Raw genomic sequence first — 20474 nt, forward strand, 5'->3', positions numbered from 1 at the left:
CACACATCCACAATACACAGGATGTCACTCACTCGTATGAAGACGACATCGAAAACATCGCGTGACAGAAATTTATGGAATATCCTTCTGTGCCATTAAGAGTATGACCTAAACTAATAAAACTAAACCTATTAAAGCATTGAACAAAATAGAAGTGATCACATAATTTCTATGTACATCATACACTGAAGAAGGCGGGAGGAAGAATCGGTAATTTTTAAGGAGGAATTTTAGCGTTGTGAAAATGTGGATTGAATTAGGTTAAGATAACGTCAGTTGGTTCCATTTGCATGCACACAACTTTTGTGTATTATTTGAGGCCCTGCAGATTTGCAATAAACACGAAATTGATATTATTGAAGAATGAAATGTTTACTTTTCATATCAGGAACAAGTTTGATTTTCCAGTTCATTTGTCAAGTCGTTATGGCAATGAGACAAAATAATAGAATAAAGAGAGATAATATTATTGTTTTTCGAAATGAAATTCCTGAATGAAATTTCGAAAATCTGAATGCACGAAAACCTCAGAAGAATACCTTTAAAGTGTTTCAATTACGTTTCTTCTATTGAGCTCTAATCCAATTCGATATGTATGAACCACAATGAAGATGGCTTTGCTGCCTGCCTAGTACATTTTCTCGTACTCTCGGAATATTATCCAGGGGCCATTCTTTCAAACCACGCTAAGTGAACGTAAATACTTTCGCTCTATTTTCTTGTCTGTGATTGGTGTATTTTGTTTGAAAGGCCATCAATGATTGGCTGATGAACTTACGATCTCTTAACTTTTTTTGAAAGTATAGGCCCTGATCCATCATCCTACCACTGGTTGCTCCCCTGTTGGATATTAATAGTGCTTTCGAACAAATAGTGACATGTTAACTGAAACATTTAGAACAAATAGTGACAGAGATATCCAGGATGGGCAGGAAGTTGCAGTAAAGCGAGATAATGAAACATGTGAGACGACATATCCTCCATGCGAGACGACATATCCTCGCACTCCTAATGAGCGTCGCATAGTTTATAACCAAGCACAATCCTCATGAAAATAACTTGTCATTGATCGTTAACTTTCTGAAGAAATAACCAGCGCGCTAATGCGGAAATTCAAGATAAAAGGCCAAGCTTCGAATAAACGGTTAGCTGCCTTTAAAGACAAGCCTTCCGACAAAGGGTGAACCATCAAGTCTTCCGTTTCAGTGGAGTGAAACTAAAACGTTTAAGAAATAGTATAAGAGCTTAAGCATACATATATAGTATATAATAGAATTTTCTACAAACATGTAGAAAATTCTACATATTATACTCGTACAAATGGATATATTGAAATAAAATGCAAGCTTTTCATTCATTACAAAAGCTTGGTGATTCAAATAAATATTTTACACTGGAAAAAAAGTTTATACGGAGTAGATACTCTATAAAATTAAAGACTGAATTCTTTATAAAAAATGATTTTCAATACATCATTCAAACAAATAATGAGAAGCGATAATATCTTAAGACTAAACAAATTTACAGAGACTACAAAGCTATCGACTGAATAGATGAAAAATAACGATACCTGTATGAGTATTATATGTATATACAATGTATTATATGTATATACAATGCTTACGTAAACATAATCTACACGAAAACATTTTTGCTCGAGGTAATACTTTTATGTAGTTGCAAAAACATTCAAACTAGAAAAAGCTCGTCATATTCTCTTGAGAGGCATAAAAGTAAGTTATCTAATTCATGCATTCTTATATCAAGAACATGACAGGATTTTTCATTGCGAAAAAAACATCAATTTTTCACTCATAGGATTTGGCACAAAATTGAAAACGAAAACACTTTTTTCCCAATGATTCTATAAAAACATAATAAATTAATTTCGAAAAAATTGTGAATTACAAGAAGCAAAGAAATGTTGTTGTCGCCATGGGCTTCTTAGTAACTGCTCATATTTAACACCAACACTTAATGGTAGTTACTAGAGTCGTTGATTGTTCTGGGCCGATAAAATGTATTTAAAAATAATAGAAAATATAAAACGCAACACGCGATAAATATGATGTAAAATTTCTAAATGAGTTAAGATCCTCTGTCATTGAAGAACCAGAACTAGTTTCCAAAATAGAATAAGTAATGGACACAAAACCTTTCAAGTTAGAATAGTTTGCCGATGAGAACCATTACTGCTTTCACGGGACCCGTATATATTATATTATTACCGAACCTTCATGAGAAAGAGTAATGGGAAGAAAAGCTGCATATGATAAATTAAGCGAAGTGAAGAATACCGTATATTTGATGTAGCGATGAACTGGGTGGCAGAGGCATAATATATTCTTTATTAAATGACGAGAAAGAGACATGAAGTGACAAATTATAGAGGATTATCCACACGATGAAGAGTTAACCTCACGAAAAAGGATTAACTTCACGATTAAGCATTAACCTAACGATTAAGCATTTAGATCGCGCTTACGATAGACCTTGCGATTACGCTAAACCTCACTATTAAGGGTTAACATCACGACTAAGGGTTAACCTAACGATTAAGAGTTAACCACACAGTTTAGGGTTAACTACCCGACATTTTTTTCCAACAGACAAAAAGCTTTTCTTCAACAAATAAGAGTCCCTACCGCGTAACACTCTTGCACTCTCTAATTAATTATATTATGTAAACCAGAGAAGAAAGACCGGCGGGATCCGCGGCACACAACATGACTTTTCTCCAACAGGCGCAGTACGCATTACTACTCGGATAATATAACCTCATGTCATTCAACAGCTAAATATATTTTTTCTCATCGATATATCAAATCATCGTACACTTTTGTTCGGGCTTCGCGTATGATTTATGTACAGTCACGTAACACTCAGCCTCATGCACTTCCTGCAAGTCGAAACACTTGACGTATCATAATACTTGATGTTTTTGATGCATCACCTTTCTTAGTGTCCTCTTTTAGGCGGCTTACACTTTGATATAATTAAAGCTAAGCATTGTATAAGCCAAGAATTTTGCATTTTGTTTTTTATAGTTTTTGTTATGAGCAGCGCTTTTTAGTCACGGTTTTAACAGTCGCTATTTTCTCACATTCGTCCCCGTTCTTGTTTGTTAAATAAAAATGAATGATTCATGGCAATTATTGGCTTACACGTTAATCTGAAAAGTCCCCGAGTTGACACGTCTCAGGCAACCTCACAATTTAACTGCTCCACCGAATTTTTCCGTAGCCGTAGAAAACGGCAAAAAATTGTTAGTGACTTCTTCCGCAGCCGCGCAGCCTCCGTTAAACAGCCACCGAAAACCCTTGTCCCGACACTGATTGGCCATTCATTATCAGACCAAATATCCATCACCGAAAAGTAGGCCAAGAATTTCACATCCTAGACCACAGAAGAGCCTAGGACGGCCGCCCGAGTGCCATAGCAATATATCTTCAAACCCTATATTAATTTAGCGCCTATACGCCTACGAATATTGCGTATTTGGACTACAGACGGACGGCCACCCGTGAGCCGTAGCAGACCAGCAATATATCTTTAACCCATGTATTAATTTAGCGCCGATACACCAACAAATATTGTGTTGCGTATTTTGACTTCAGACGCACTTGGCAGGGCGCAGAGGTGCACAGACGTCGTTAGGATCAGTTATTATTTCGCATGAACCGAGCTTGACGGGCCGTAGCTTCTGGGCCTCCTCGCACATGCTGGTCGCAGCGATGTCGTACTTGGCGCTGTGGTACCGACGCCAGTACCGCAGCCCCAGGACCACACCGATGCTGATGGTTGCTACCAGGCACAGCACTACCAGGCATATTGACGAGATGTCGTCTGCACGAAAATTACGGTGTGTAAAAAGACACAGATAAGAAGGCTTCTTAATATTTACTTCGAGACAAAGACGAGGCGGTTGTAAGTTTTAATTGTTAGTGAATAAACCAAGGACAGATACGTGGAATAAGCGAGCAAACTGAGTTGTAGAAATATGCATTACGTACAAGCAAATGGAAGTATGTATTTTCAATTTTTCAGAGCTGTAACATGAACAGAGCGACGTAGTGCATCTAAGTAACATCACTCAATGATACGGCGCTCACTGCGGTACAAAGCTCGTTTAATTTATAATAGCGGTTTCAGCGTTTATTAGGCCGTAGGCCTGTCGCCGATTCTTAACATCGCAGAATATTCGCAGCTTGTTGCGGTCTCGAACTCGCAACTCACTGCTACAATTCTGCATGTGCTTAACCGCCCGGCCTCCTCGCCGATTCTGACCAGAAACTGGCGCACAGAGCTGGGATCGAACCCGCGCGCCTCTCTGCGCCAATCCTGGTACTCTGCCCTGTAACCACTGGGCCACCCTGCCCTGTAACCACTGGGCCACTCTGCCCTGTAACCACTGGGCCACCCTGCCCTGTAACCACTGGGCCACCCTGCCCTGTAACTACTGGGCCACCTTGCCCTGTAACCACTGGACCACCTTGCCCTGTAACCACTGGGCCACCTTGCCCTGTAACCACTGGGCCGCCCTGCCCCAATCACGCACGACAAATGGTCGACACGTCGCGCTCACCTCTGACCGCCTCCTTGACGGTGTCGTGCTCGTCAGAGTCGTCCTCCACGTCGACGTCATCGTCGATCTGACCGCTCGTGACGGCTACGTTTGCTTCGTCAGCGACGTGCGCAGGACGAACAGCCACGTCAATGTCCTCGAGTGCACCTGAACAGTAAACTTGGGAATTTGAATACAAAAACAAAAATAAAATGAAAATTTAGAAAACATTTATCATTACACTTTTACTATAATACCTATTATTCATGAATGCGTTCGAAAAATTTATAATATTATTCATTAATGCGTTCTAAACAGTCTCATTTCATCGATAGTTCATGGCGTCAAAAAGTAATCAATAAATTAATATTATATTTTAAACTCATTTACTCATTAGCACTCCGATTTCAAAATTCAGTGCCTCCGTAAGTGTAAATTTTGACTTTGAATTCATTAGTTATTCTCTTCCCAAACACATCCAAACAACACAAATTATCCCCAGCCCCGTATCAGGTCATGCTTAAATACATTATTTACCCTCCATTTATTACAACATTTTCATAGCATGCAAATCCCCACTTATAATTAGTCAGTCTCATGTCGGCATAAACCCTCGACTTCCGTCCCTCCTGGGCATTCAACCGTCCGGCCTTTTATCCTCGTCCGACTTTTAGCAATCTCAGTATTTGATGACAAAAACCCGGATTTTTACAGGCAAAATCAATTAGCCGGATGGTAGAAGTCGTTTATTTCGGGTTTATTTATGGAATGTTTTTGCATTGATCGTACAATAAAGCCATAGGAGCGATGGCGAGCTAATCAGTTTGAATATTCATCTGAATCGTCGAGAAAATGAGAGAACATAATTGCAAATATAATTTATTAACCAACGCTGGTTCAAAAATTTAATTTGTTGTAAAGCATAAATTATTGTAGATTGTTTAAAACTCTTAACAGTGAGCAGATTTCAGTCCGTTCCGACCAGAATTCCTACACTTCGTTAGTAAATTTTGAAATCAGCAGTAATGAATATTGCGACCAAAATATATATAATCGGATTATATAGACATAACCTGGTGGAAATGGACTACAAGTTTGATAAGTGTAGTTTAATAGATTATAACAATTAAAGCTCGAGCCGCGTAGAAAACATGATCGGACCAATTACGCAGCACGAGTCGAAACAATGCATGGCAAGCAGTTTGTTACAATTGAATCCGGTTAAAGTTAATTGATTCATCTATTCGAATTTTTCCATACACTACGATGAGATTTAAGCTTTTACTTACTTCGATGAAACGCTATTCATGTGAACCGGAGACGATCATTCGGTGAACCGATAACGAGCATTACTTTCAGGTTGCCGCGCAATCAATTAACATTATGGAACTAATGTTAGTACTTCTATTAGTTCAACTATGGTTAGTTAGCGATAAGGACAAAAGAAAAATACATAATAAAATTTTCAAGGATTGCAAGTTTTACATTCGTTGGACTTTCAATCGTTAAATTTGTTTCACTAATTAATTCAATATACTTTACTTTAGCTTCCAAAAAACATGGCCTAAAAATACCGCTCAGTTCCCCGGATTGTTCTTATACTTAAATCCTAAATGACAATAGCCTTCAGCAATCCGCTGTGCTTAAAGATGATATCGTCTCTATAACAACAACTGATAGCAATCGTAGTGAAGTCAAAAGTTTCCAGCGAGAATTTTTAGTCGACTTTCGTTGTAACTCTCGGTGCGCTTAATACATTAATATATAGACAACGCAAATGATGATGATTCGAATAATAAATTGGAATTCGAATAATAAATTCGAATTCGAATAATAAATTCGATAATGATAATGAGGCATAAATGTCATCGACTTCATGATAAAGAGGCAGGAATATGCTGTCAGCAGTTGCCCAGACCTGAGCAGTCAGGGCAGCAGTGTCCAGCAGGCGGGGGTCTGCACTGCGACGGTGCGTATGTGGTGCTGCACTGCGTGATGGTGCACTCTGCGTACCCTGCACCGTAGCACCGACACACGGTGCACGCACCGCGGTACCACACCGCGCCTACGGGGTACCGCGTACCAGAGGGGTCCTGGCAGTGCCGCGGGGCTGCACAAGGCAAAATTGGACTAAATTAGGTTGAAAATTAAAATCAAAGTCTAATGATATTAATTAAAGTTATAAGTCGAAAGTTTCCGATCAATATGTATTGGATACGTTCAATGTATCAGTAAAAAAGTAAGATTAACACGATTTACGAAAATGCAAGGAAATGAAAAACAAACTAAATAATTACTAAAGAAAAGCTCACCTGCGTGGCTACAATTGCCATGACTATGAGACGACGAAGAAGAAATGACCACCTTCTCCGCCTCGGCCCTGGCCACCGTCGTGCTGAGGTCGTCGTCTTCGGTCGTCACGAAATCCAAATCGTAGTCGAGTGGAGAGAAGAAGTCTTGAGACGATTGCTGCGCGCCGTCTTTAGAATGATCACGATGATGTTTTACGTGAACACTATCATCACCATCATCGTCTTCTTGCCTGCGACCAGGAACGACGATAACATCGTCGGGAAGTTGCAAGTGGTCGAGGCGAAAGTCTCGGTTCTCGTCAGGGTTTCGGTCTCTGAGAATGGAGACCTCGTCTTCCCTGAGGATGTTGAAGGCGTTGTCGTAGAAATGGTTATGAGGGTCCTTGCTTTTATGGGTCTCGCGAGACAATAGACCGACGTTGATACTATTAGACCCAGAAACATCTTGTCCACTTGACACAACGTCGGCAGTTTTCTTCGATGGCTCGACGGAATCGGGGCTCATAATCCGAACATCAGCACTGCGGTCGCGAGTCAACGGATGCTGGAACTTGATGTTGCGGTTATCTTCTTGAAGATGAGTGACGTAGTTTTCTCGGTGGTCAGTAACGTCGTTGTTTTGACCAGGGAAACTTGCATCTAGTTTATGGGTTGCGGTTATGTCTCCTAGAGTGTGGTGAACTGCAACCATATCTCCCTGGTTCTGGCTATGGTTATGGTTGCTGCTGGTACAGGTGCAGGTTGGGCAACCGTGCTCGTCGGTTGTATAGCCGTCCGGACAATACAAACTGCAGTGGTTCAGCGGCCTGCACTTCAAACACTTACAGGTGGGGCAGCCTGCGCCGGGAGTGATCTGGAAGTGGTCATTTTTATTATTTACGATGCATGATGAAATAATTCATACTTAGGTTCATCGTGATCATAATTTGATAATTTGTTACATTCAGCTATATTGTTGTGTCCCATTCGTGTAAAATAAATAAATCGAAAGAAAAAATCTGTGAACGGTAGTTATGATTCTATGAATATGATGAGAGGATGTTACGCATGATTCAAGAGCACTAAAAAGTTTATATGTTTAATATTTCGGTGTTCACGTTTGTCCAAATAAAATCAAACCATCTCAGGCACATTGCACGCTTATAAGGTTTGATGCGAGTGTTTCACCACAGAAGATGGCAGCAGAACGAGCACTCACGCGTGCTATGTAAATGTATAAAAATTTACTTTTTAATTGCTCCGTAATGTTTCTTATTTGTTTCTGAAATTCATCTAATTAAAGTATTATGAACATTATTTAATGAAATATATGAGACTAATAGTACGATGTCTAGTGCAATTGTCAGTCACTATGACCAAGACAAGCATCGCAGGAGCATCAGCCGATCAGATACGCGGTATTTCATCACGATTGATAAGACTGGGGTGACCGCGATACTGATAACAGCTCAGTGTTTAGGTACACTTTCCCCCGTGACCCGTGTACACACGCTGATGTGTACACGGGAACACACACCGTCCCCCGTGACCCGTGTACACACGCTGATGTGTACACGGGACCACACACCGTCCCCCGTGACCCGTGTACATGCGCTGATGTGTACACGGGACCACACACCGTCCCCCGTGACCCGTGTACACACGCTGATGTGTACACGGGACCACACACCGTCCCCCGTGACCCGTGTACACGCGCTGATGTGTACACGGGACCACACACCGTCCCCCGTGACCCGTGTACACGCGCTGATGTGTACACGGGAACACACACCGTCCCCCGTGACCCGTGTACACGCGCTGATGTGTACACGGGAACAGTGCGGTATGCCGCGGCGCTGGCCGATACCTCTTATCAAGTTACTGATAACCTAACTCCGGCCACCGTGCACAGCTGATACGCCTGTGCGTATGGCCGTACATGCTGTGCACAGCTGATGCGCCTGTGCGTATGGCTGTACAGGCTGTGCACAGCTGATGCGCCTGTGCGTATGGCCGTACATGCTGTGCACAGCTGATACGCCTGTGCGTATGGCCGTACAGGCTGTGCACAGCTGATACGCCTGTGCGTATGGCCGTACAGGCTGTGCACAGCTGTGCGTGTGGTGGTTAATGCTGTGCACTTTAACCATGTATGCATTCGGCCGCAGTCGGCGCAGTTGTGTAAATGTTTTCATATGGAATTGAGCGCCAGCACTGTTGGTAGATCGCAAAACTATATGAATTCGATCTCGCCTATTTGTAGGTAGTAAAAAATATGAATAATTTCATGTATCTGTAGTTAATAGGTAGCAGTAATATACAAATCCGTCCGTCCGTCTGTCCGTGGCTTCACGTTTTCGTCGTTTCTGAGAAAGAACGCTCTCTGTCACTCACTGCAGTGAATACTGAGTTATATTATTTTGATCAATGTAGTCACACCGTGAGAACTGCAGCCATTGTTATCACATTGTTATTATTTTGAATAATGTGATCACACCGTGAGAACTGTGATGATCATTGTTATCACATTGTTATTATTTTGATCAAAGTGATCACACCGTGAGAACTGTGATTATCATTGTTATCAGTTATCACATTGTTATTATTTTGATCAATGTGATCACACCGTGAGAATCAGCAAGGCTTCACGGCGTAAGAAGCTGCGAACTTGGCCAAACTTTCCCCCGAAGTTTGCTCATAAAACCAAGCCGAGGATACGAGCAAACTTCTGATCTTCCGGGGGGTAATTTTTACATTGTAACATGGAGATGACGACACGGAAAACAATACTGGCGGCTTGTCCGAATATGATAACGGGAGATTAATGTGATGACGGGAACGAGTAATTAGCAATGAACGAAATGAGCATGTTTATGATGATCCTTACTCGATTATATTAAAAAAACATGAAGGCATTCACGAGACAGTGAGTCGCATGAAGGCATTCACGAGACAGTGAGTCATATGGAGGCATTCACGAGACAGTGAGACACATGAAGGCATTCAAGAGACAGTGAGACCCATGAAGGCATTCACGAGACAGCGCGTATTTCAAGCGAGACATCGAGACAGGGGTGAGCGATAAGGCAATGTTGCGGCGGTATCAGCAGGGGCAGTGCCCCACTCTTATCTTGCCCCCCCGCAAATATCAGGCAATTGAATAAGAAAAAATAACCCTAATCACACTTTAGTACAAACTCTTCATAATAATTTTCTGTATGAATGTTCTGTACAGTCAACATTTCAAGCCGATGGCCAATACAGAATTAATTGACAAATTACGAAGGAATTGAAAATATTGAAAGTTTTCGCAACGCTAGCAAAAAAAAATTAACGAGTAAATGGTGTTTATTTTATTAAAATAAAAACATCAAGTATTGCTAGGAGAAAATATTTATAATAATTGTTGATAATAACGGTGCGCTCGTTTGCTACTTAGATTCAATTAGCTGCTCTGGTCATGAAAAAAATGGAGTTTTGTGCATGAAAGTTATATCGAAAACACTCGTTGAATGCAATTAAAATTTTTACAGAAAATATTTATAGCATCTCGGTAAATTCAAACGCATGTCTCACCTTGTAGCCATAGGGACAGCTTTTACCGCAGTCAGATTCGCAGTCATGAGACCGCACGGGCTTGCCGCTGTGGTCCGGAGATGCGGTCCCGTGAGGTCCCGAGTGTTCGTTGTTACTTTGCGGTACTTCAGGGTCAACTGCGACATTTTCCCGGGTCGTATCGACGGATGGGAAAAGTTTTCCAATGTTATCGCCGAGTTTATCGAAGTTATTGTCGTAGCTTTCGTCGTAATATTCGTCTTCATCATCGTTGTAGGGCCACGGACTCATGCCCGAAGCGTGCGTTTCGTGCTCATCGTCTGCGTTGTTATATTCGTCGTTGTTGGACTGGAACATTCGTTCGATCGCTTCGTTACGGGTGGCCGTCGCGGCAACCAATTTCGTAGTCGATGGAAAAGGTTTTTCCGTCGGGGAAAAAAGTGCGCTAGTCCCAGACTCTGGTTTTGACACGGCAGAGGCAAGTTCTGTAGAAGGTTTTTCGTAATTTGATCCTGCTATCGGGCTTCCGCCAGCGGGCCTTTGATAACTATTGTAAAGACTTGAATTATTTTCTAACTCCGCGAGAGTTCCGGAGTCACCGGATGTGCTGAGGTCCGCGTTTTTGGACGAGCTCGGCGCGCGAGTTTCGTCCAAATTTTCAGTCCGGGTTGAGCCTGCCTCCAGGGTTGGAGTCTCGGCTGAAGGAGGAGTGATGAAACCTAGTTCCGGACCTGCGGGAAAATCACCTCATTAATTCCAATTCAAGGACAAAGATATTTAAATACTAATTGCCACATCACAAGAATTCAGGAGTGTTATATTTGCTATTAATAAACTTGACTAATCCATCAAAATTTATAAATACATAGCTTCTCTACAACCTTATATGAGGATAACTTCTCCAAGTATGTGATACCTTTTAGTCCCATTAACTGATAAGATGTAATGTCATAAAAAGTAAAGAATGCGTTTAAATGTTAGTTTTATTGTACTGTACCGTACAATGATAAAATGCAATAGAAATTCTTTTCCGATAAGATTGAAGAGATGTTTGTCGGATGTGAGATACACCATTGCAGCTTACAACTGCTGCGTCTGTGACAGTTGTTAAGTATGGAAGAGTGAACGGCAGCCATGACGCAGTAAGCATGACGCAGTAAGCATGACGCAGTAAGCATGACGCAGTACATGACGCAGTAAACATGACGCAGTAAGCATGACGCAGTAAGCATGACGCAGTAAGCATGACGCAGTAAGCATGACGCAGAAACGCTACCCCTAACAAAATTTAGAGCCGAGGGCGGCTCTGGATTAAGGAACGCCTATAGGACTCGGGGAGCATCGTCCCCCAGCATATATGTCCGCTCTTTGGTCTACATTCCGGTCCCCGAATCAGACAGCTACAAGCGCCTGGTACTTATTCTGTCAACTCTTGCCCTACTCTCAGGAGACTATAAAGTCGGCAAGGAGATTCTGACTAGTCGCTGATTGCGGTCAGTTGGCCAACTGACCCAGAATAACTCTAACGCGAGCACAGCGACTCTAGGGCGGAGACTGAAGCATACCCCGAATTTTGTTAGGGACATACGTATAATTCCGAGGGACAGACGGATCCTAATGAGAAAACGAGCGAGCTTGAACAACCAGATAACGGCCGCCTCCAGGAATATAGAGAGGCGGAGGCTGGAACATCTAAAGTTTAAAATTAAGGAAACTGAGCGACAGTTGCAGGACTCACACGAGGCCGAGCAACAAATTGCAGAGGCGCAAGCGGTGACTGCCATTCCAGAGAATCCCATATATTTCTACAAATATGCCCGGTCAAAGGACAAATTCAGAGCCTCAGTGGAGCCTCTGAAAAATAACGATGTCCTTGTTAATTGGAAACGACCAGGGCATGTGCGAACTTCTGGGAGCGCAATTTGAAAAAGTATTCAGCGAACCCCGATACTCAAGACAGGAGAACGAAATTGGAGTCATCCAAAAACTTGCAGGGGGCGGGAGCTGATGAACATTTAATTTGAAACACCGGACCTAGAGAAGAGTATCCAAGAATTAACTACGTATTCGGCTCCCAGGCCAGATAGGGTCCCTGCAGTATTACTGAAAAAAAATGAGTCCATGCACTAAAGGTCCCTCTGACTTTGCTCTGAAAAAATCATTGAGAGAAGGAAATGTTCCAAGTGACCTAAAATTAGGGCTAATTACCCCTATCTACAAAGGAGGTGCAAGAGACAAACCCCAAAATTACAGGCCGGTTACATTAACATCACACGTAATCAAAGTATTTGAGAAGGTTGTTGCCAGAAGGTTGGTGCAGTACATGGAAGACGCTGACTTTTTCAACAGAAGGCAACACGGTTTTAGACGAAATCGTTCCTGTTTGTCTCAGTTACTGGAGCATCACCACCAAATCCTGGCCATGCTAGAAGAGGGGGCCGGGGTGGACGTGGTGTATTTGGACTTTGTGAAAGCGTTTGACAAAGTTGACCATGGAGTGCTCTTCAGAAAATTAAGACTGCTGGGAGTCGGAGGTGAATTGCTGGCATGAATCCACAGCTTCCTAACAGAAAGATTACAAGCTGTAGTTGTTGGAGGCTCGATATCGAGCGTGGCTAGGGTGAAGAGTGGAGTACCACAGGGAACGGTACTCTGCCCAATCCTCTTCCTCATTCACATCGCCGACATAGATGTGGCTGTGAACCACGCCACTGCATCGTCATTTGCGGACGACACCAGGATACTAATCACCATAACGAACAGGATGGACGTACAGCGAGAGGTTGCAAGAAGACCTCTCTGCAATATGTGACTGAGCGTAAGTGAACAACATGCAGTTCAACGGGACCAAGTTTGAGGTTCTGAGATACAGAGGTAGCGGAAGAGCTGGTATGGAGCACCGCTACCTAGCACCAGGTCACTGGTGCTAGCAAGGTGTCCAGCGAACCTTCACTTCCAGGATCAGAGGGATGGAAGAGTTGAACTACTGGGAAAGGTTGAGGCGCCTGGGTCTGTACTCACTGCAGAGGAGACGGGAGAGGTATGTCATTCTGTACACATGGAAAATGATAACCGAAATAGTGCCAAACTTCGAGAGCGAGACCTGCAGGATTGAGACATATTACAACGAGAGAAGGGATGTCCCCAAGACGTAGCAGATCAGCAGTCAGATTTCAATCCCTGCGGGAAGGATCACTCTCCGTGGCAGGACCAAGGCAGTTCAACGTCCTACCAAAGGATCTAAGAGAGGGGGAGTTCACCCTGGAGACCTTCAAGAGACAGCTAGACGTGTTCCTGAGCACAATCCCTGATCGACCTCCCCTGCAACACTACCAGTGGCAAGAAGCAAGCAACAGCATCGTGCATCAGGTGGCCCAAATGAGGGCGGATGAACGATAATCAGAGGCGGCGATCCATCGTGGCCTGGGACTGCTACGTCCCAAACAAGTACCAAGATACCAGTAAGCATGACGCAGTAAGCATGACGCAGTAAGCATGACGCAGCATGACGCAGTAAGCATGACGCAGCATGACGCACCGTTGCAGTAGTGGTAGTAGCAGCGCTGCTCGCCGTCGTCACACTGGCAGACGGCGCAGCGATCGTCGCCGTCGCTCCAGGACGCGCCGTGCCTGTGTACCTCCACCAGCTCGTTGCCCACGAACACCACGCAGTCTGGGGGGCAGACGGGGGCGTGAGTGGGGGGTTGAACTGGAGGAAGGGGGTTAAACATATGGGGGAGTGAGTGGTAGGTTGAACTGGAGGGAGGCGTGAGTGGGGCGTTAAACGGGGGTTGTGAGTGGGGGTTCAACTGGAGTGGGGCGTGAGTGGGGGGTTAACTGGAGGGGGCGTGAGTGGTGAGTTAAACGATGGTGATAAATCACGTGTTTGGGTGTGTATGGAATGAGATTACACGTGTGTGAGCGTGTATGGAATGAGATTACACGTGTGTGAGTGTGTATGGAATGAGATTACACGTGTGTGAGCGTGTATGGAAGGAGATTACACGTGTGTGAGTGTGTATGGAATGAGATTACACGTGTGTGAGTGTGTATGGAATGAGATTACACGTTTGTGAGTGTGTATGGAATGAGATTACACACGTTTAGGAGAGAGGCACGAAACAATTAAGAAGTTAGATCAACACGTGCTTAAAGTTGCACATCATATCGATGAAAGGGAACAAACAGTTTTTTGACGATTGCATGAAGTGAAACAATAAACATGAGTATCATTAGTATATGAAATAAGACTAAATGTGGCCACCGATAAGTCGTCTATAATAATCAAGAAGCACAGCATGCGCCACATAGCGCCGCGGCAGACACACTACACACGAAGATATCCTCCCTAAACACGAGAGGCGGGCCGAGCTACGGAATAATTGAATTAATGGCCGGGCTAATTGAGAGAGCTAATTATTATTTAAGGCAGCGCCATCCATCCCGTGTCAATTAAGGAAGCTTAATGAGGTTAAAGAAGAAGCTCCAGCCTCGGAGCGACGAATGCGTCCGGGGCGACGCGTGGCGGGAAGTTAGAATGGAATTAAAAGGCCAATGAAATCATGATTTAAGTTGAGCTGAAATAGAGAAGTGGAACGTCGAGACTAATAGAGTTGCCGGACGAGTAAAGAAGAAATCGTATTCTAATTACGTACCTATAGACAACTCATGAAGCAGTGACAGCAACCAAGAGAACATTTGAACTAAGTGTAGGAATATTATGCCTATCGAAACGCACTATCTTCAGGACTATATCTGATTCAAACAAGTATTTTTAGCGTATTTTCTCATTTATGGAAAAATGTTTTTCCCCAATCGTTGCATGCGTTGTTCATATCTTCTTGTAGTGACGTCACGGCCAGATAACAAGAACTTTTACTTCTTTAAAACTATTTCGGCGCTGATCCAACAAGACAAATAATATATACCAGTAACGTAATAAGAAGAAACGACCTTCATCACTATTTATTCACATGAACACGAAGTTCGTAGCATCCTAGAAGTTATTACATCTTAACACAGTCGGTACACACAAACATAGTTTCTAATCGTACACACAAAGCAGGTATTTTGATGGCCAGTGATCGATTGTTGATCACTGGCGAATAAAACATACGATTTTTTAACTGGTCTTTAAATGATAATTTCCTGCGTTATGACTTTACATTGTAACGTCGCTATTTCCGTCCTTATTTTAAAGCAGTATTCTAATGGAATTATCGCGTCCAAACTAGAACTAAAAAAAAACAATGTTTTTTTGGCGCGACGAGGGCTTGACTTGATTTATGTTTAATTAATTAAGAGCGAGAAATAATAGGTGAAAAATTAAGCTGAAATAATACCGCAAAAAGCTCCCTGGATATTATGACGGTCACAAGAATCGTACAAAAATAACGCTACAGGAAACATTATTTATTTTCCTCATTAAAAGCTGAGCGGTCCATTTGACCCGGGTAATTAATTTAACAAAATTAATAAATTTAACGAAAACTTGGTCGTAAAAGTGCGGAATTAATATAAAAAGCAATTGAAATTTTAATGATCCGCGTTAGAGCGAGCGCGTCGGTTCGCCGAGACACGTTGCAAAATAATGAAGCATCTTGCTTACCGTGCCTCATATAATTTTTATCGTTTCGCTTATAATTTTCGCTTATAATTTTTATCATTTAGAAAGCGACACATAAATAACTAATCAAATTTTTACCTATTGAAAAAGGTTATTTAGAGATTGCTGTTATAATTTTGAAAAAAATAACAAATAGAAGAAACGATTAAGTAATTTCATGTTGACATATCATCATAAAAAATATAGCCGAGTATGCAGAGCTGGGGTGTAGAGCTGCGGTGCAGAGGTCCGGTACAGAGCACAGTTTAAAAGCTCTGCGGCGCAGAGATGCGAGTGCTCTAGTTTACATTTACATTTCTGTGTCAATAAAAGAACTCGTAGAACACAGAACTGCAGTGCAGAGAGAAAACTTTGACCAATCACATTAATTAATTAGAGTTTTGCACGATGCAGGAGTCCGGTATGGGTTTTCCATTAATAATTCAGATGAAGACTAACGAAGTCATGAATTTGAGTGACGTTCCTGCCGATGTATTGAGCGCGCAGCCCCAATTAGAGGCTCCAATTAACGGTGTTTGAACTGAATTTTAAGGAGATTTTGAGAGGATTTTAAGGGAACGCGGCTGATTTTTTTAACCAGATGAGATCGATTCACAAAACTCGGTCACTGACCAATCTACGCACGAACATCGAATATCACATTGGAAAGCAGAGATACGGGATTTCAAACAGGGAAATATATAGAAACTAAACAATGACACAAAATATCCTCATTCATTTTCAATAGATTTCATTCGATTCTTATCTTTTTTGACAAGCTTCCACCCTCTCTTTTCGTAGTCAACAGTCCCCTAAACCAACGTGTCAACGCATCATATTTAAGGGTGATTGATGATCAATCCTACATAAGCACTCACAACTATGTTACATGTTTAGAAGGATGTCTGAAACCTAAATACAGTTGACAAGTGCCAGAAATAAAATGCCAGTGAAGCACGACGGCTCAACATCTCGGCCAATTGAATCACCACTAATACATTAAAATCATATTAAACTTTAAATTTAGGGATTCAACTTTAATTTTACAAAATTTCATATAGCTGCCTATGTTAACTAAACAGGTAGTGACGAATACGCGTATAAATCTATTAATTACAACTTATGGAGTAACTCTAATCAAGCTTTGTTAATGAGAAGAAATTATGCGAAATTTTTCACATCGTTTTAAGTGCGTCATGTGGTGAGCTCTCGATATTTCGATCGAAAGCTCACTTTTGGAACACGAATTGCAAATTGCACTATTCGCTTTGCATTCACATGCGAAGCTTGTCCAGCAGCGTGACAAGCGGTGACCGACGGTCGGCTGGCACTACTGCATATTTTATTCTCAATGGATTTTTTGAATATTTTAGTCATCGCTAAAACGCAAGCGTTGCGGCCTTCAGTAATACTTAACGCCATGTCGGGCGTAACATGAGGCACCTGACGCCATGTCGGGCGCCACGCCAGGCACCTGACGCCATGTCGGGCGCTACGCCAGGCACCTGACGCCGTGTCGGGCGCCACGCCAGGCACCTGACGCCATGATGTCGGGCGCCACGCCAGGCACCTGACGCCGTGTCGGGCGCCACGCCAGGCACCTGACGCCGTGTCGGGCGCCACGTGAGGCACCTGACGCCATGTCGGGCGCCAGGTGCTGATGGCTCGACCATTCGTCAGCGCCGCCGGCGACGCGGGCTTCATTAAACGCAATTGTCGTCCTTGCGTCACATCTCACGTTGACTTCATGATGAATGTGGCGGCAAAATTAGTGCGACCTCGGCAACTCCGTCTCTTCTCGATTTATTTTAAACGCATTGGGCGTCTGACTCGATTTAATCACAAGGTTATAAGATTGTTTTAAATTAGAACGGACTGAAGTTATTTTTTTTCAACGGCAAGCATAGGCCGCCTGAAATTTTGAATAGATAACTGAACCATTAACTTGCCGCGAGCTTAATGAATATTTGGCCCGATTGTATATATCAGCGTTTTAACCGACTTGTTTCACTTCCTTTAATTTTTTTCTCTTTGACTAGATTGGAAACATATAACAGTTATTTGACAAAACTTTCAAACTTAATTCGTTTTAACTCAATAATTCGCTTATAAGCGTGTCATTTTTTCCTCACTCTCAGCTAAAAGCAACTAAACGATTTTCAAGCGAAACTTCTTCCTACTGGTCACTTTTTTCAGGCTCCGTTCCGCGCTTCGCTCAGAAGCGTTCTTGCCTGGCTACCAAAAACAAGGCACTTAATTACCCGCTTTAAAGCGGACGATTTTAGTCGCTTTTATAAGGCAGCCAAATGAGTGATTACTGAGGAACTCATTGTTTCTGTCTCGCTTCTGATGGATGTGGGAGGTGCGGGTGTTGGGGAGCAGAGGGAGGAGGAAGTGTGGAGGTGATGAAGGTGGAGGGAGGGTCAGAGTGGGAATAAGTCAAGTGGAAGCGTTTGGGAGTCTGGAACAAATGGCGGAGAACTAATGAGCGATCCTTGACTTTTAGAACAAAAAATTAAACGTGTGTACGTTGAGCAAGGAAAAATAATAGGAAAATGGTGTGAAAATACACTTACTTGGTGGAAATTACGACAAAAATGCATGGTACAGGGTGCTATTGGCATACGATAGGTAGCACTGATCATCGTAAAGTACGATAGGTAGCAGGAATCAGTATTCTTAAAGAATAATTTGTTGTCATGTAATTTTTTTTACACTCGAATAGTATATTCATACGATGTTTACGACTAGTATCGTAATTAATAGTAAAAATACTGTGACTATCGGCAATATTTATAGCCAGAAGAAGACAATTCGCAGTCATGAACTCAATTTTCAATGCATGCAGTGGCCGACAAGGTGGTGATGTCCGTAGTACACTCCGAGTCATGTAATAACATGAAGTTGTCGTGTAATGGAGTTCAGCATCTAATGTGCCATTGTTTTGACAATAACGCAGACCTGATGGTCGTTTCTAAGCTAACTGGCGTTCATTTAGCAAACATTTGAAAGCTTTCTAAGACACCTGAGCTCGAGAGCGAACCTTTCCACAGAGCATGGGTTCTTGCTTGCTGCGTAGAGGAGCTTTAGCAGTAACCGGACAAAATAGGATTTGAATTGGGGAGGGAAATTAAAAGGGGAAAATTAAGGATATGAATAGGGGAGAGAAATCAAAAAGGCTAAAATTAAGGATATGAATAGGGGAGAGAAATCAAAAAGCTAAAATTGAGGATATGAATGGGAGAGAAAAATTGAAAGGAAAAAATTAGCGATTTGAATAGGGGAGAAAAATTGAAAGGATAAAATTAACGATTTCAATAGGGGAGAGGAATTGTAAGGCTGAAATTAGGGATTTGAATAGGGGAGAGGAATTAAAAGGATAAAATGAAATATATGAATTAGGGGAGAGAAATCAAAAGGCTAAAATTAAGGACTTGAATAGGGGAGAGAAATGAAGAGGCGAGACAGTGCTCATTTATGATATAATCGTATGTATGAGAGTGAATTCCATTTTGGAGTACCGTGACAATTTCCGATGATGGTTTCCAAGGAATTGCACAGAAATTCAGGAGCCAAGTAGCATAATTTGGTGCTTGAAATAGGAATAAGACATACGATCTAACGAACAATCCAATATTTGGATTATAATAGTTAAGAAAAAATAAAAAATTGATAGAAGTTACTAGATTAATCCTAGAAAAGAAGCATCGGAGGTATTATATTACCGCGTTTAATAATTAATATTTCCAATAGATGGTAGCGGATTAAAATATTCAATAAAACACTTAAAAAATCACGTTATGTGGATAGCGAGATGAACTAACAGAAAATAATTCAAATCGTACTAGAATTTATTCCAACTATATCATTAGCAAAAATTATAAAGAGTATAAGCTCTTGAGGATTTCTGAAAAGCTTCACAATATCGCACAGCTGCAGAATAAGTGAAAAGAATTTCGACTGAACGCGTTGCATGAGGCTGACCTTGCGACACTGTTAATAACTATTGCTGAAAATGCTCATTGAAGAAAAATATTTCAGCATTTCACGTGACAAGAATAACGACGATACGCTCTGCTGAGCCAGACTTAAACAGCTTCTTTATAAGGAGATCTCGCAGTGACGCTTGAATTATTCAAAACTGGCGCGTTAGCTCCTTAAGGGCTCTGCTCATCTGCACGGTAGAGCTCCTTAAGGGCTCTGATCATCTGGACGGTAGAGCTCCTTAAGGGCTCTGATCATCTGGACGGTAGAGCTCCTTAAGGGCTCTGCTCATCTGCACGGTAGAGCTCCTTAAGGGCTCTGCTCATCTGCACGGTAGAGCTCCTTAAGGGCTCTGCTCATCTGCACGGTAGAGCTCCTTAAGGGCTCTGCTCTTCTGCACGGCAGAGCTCCTTAAGGGCTCTGCTCTTCTGCACGGTAGAGCTCCTCGGTGAGCGAGTTGTTACGAGCTTGTCTC

The 20474-nt window shown here is 42.3% G+C and overlaps 1 protein-coding gene across 1 annotated transcript in view; it reads right to left on the bottom strand.

The window, feature by feature from the left end:
* Nucleotides 1-765: 765 nt before the first annotated feature.
* Nucleotides 766-20474, bottom strand: part of LOC108670590 — a 47809-nt gene continuing 28100 nt past the window's right edge. The window contains exons 2-7 of the mRNA XM_018158056.1: nt 13949-14083; nt 10432-11141; nt 6877-7729; nt 6483-6674; nt 4586-4732; nt 766-3846 (exon numbers count right to left, since the gene is read on the bottom strand). Of these exons, the coding sequence (XP_018013545.1) occupies nt 3614-3846; nt 4586-4732; nt 6483-6674; nt 6877-7729; nt 10432-11141; nt 13949-14083 (2270 nt within the window). The 3' untranslated portion in view covers nt 766-3613. The remainder of the gene's footprint in view (nt 3847-4585; nt 4733-6482; nt 6675-6876; nt 7730-10431; nt 11142-13948; nt 14084-20474) is intronic.

This window comes from Hyalella azteca, unplaced genomic scaffold (genome assembly GCF_000764305.2).
Source record: "Hyalella azteca isolate HAZT.00-mixed unplaced genomic scaffold, Hazt_2.0.2 contig11947, whole genome shotgun sequence".
NCBI classification, from domain to species: domain Eukaryota; kingdom Metazoa; phylum Arthropoda; class Malacostraca; order Amphipoda; family Hyalellidae; genus Hyalella; species Hyalella azteca.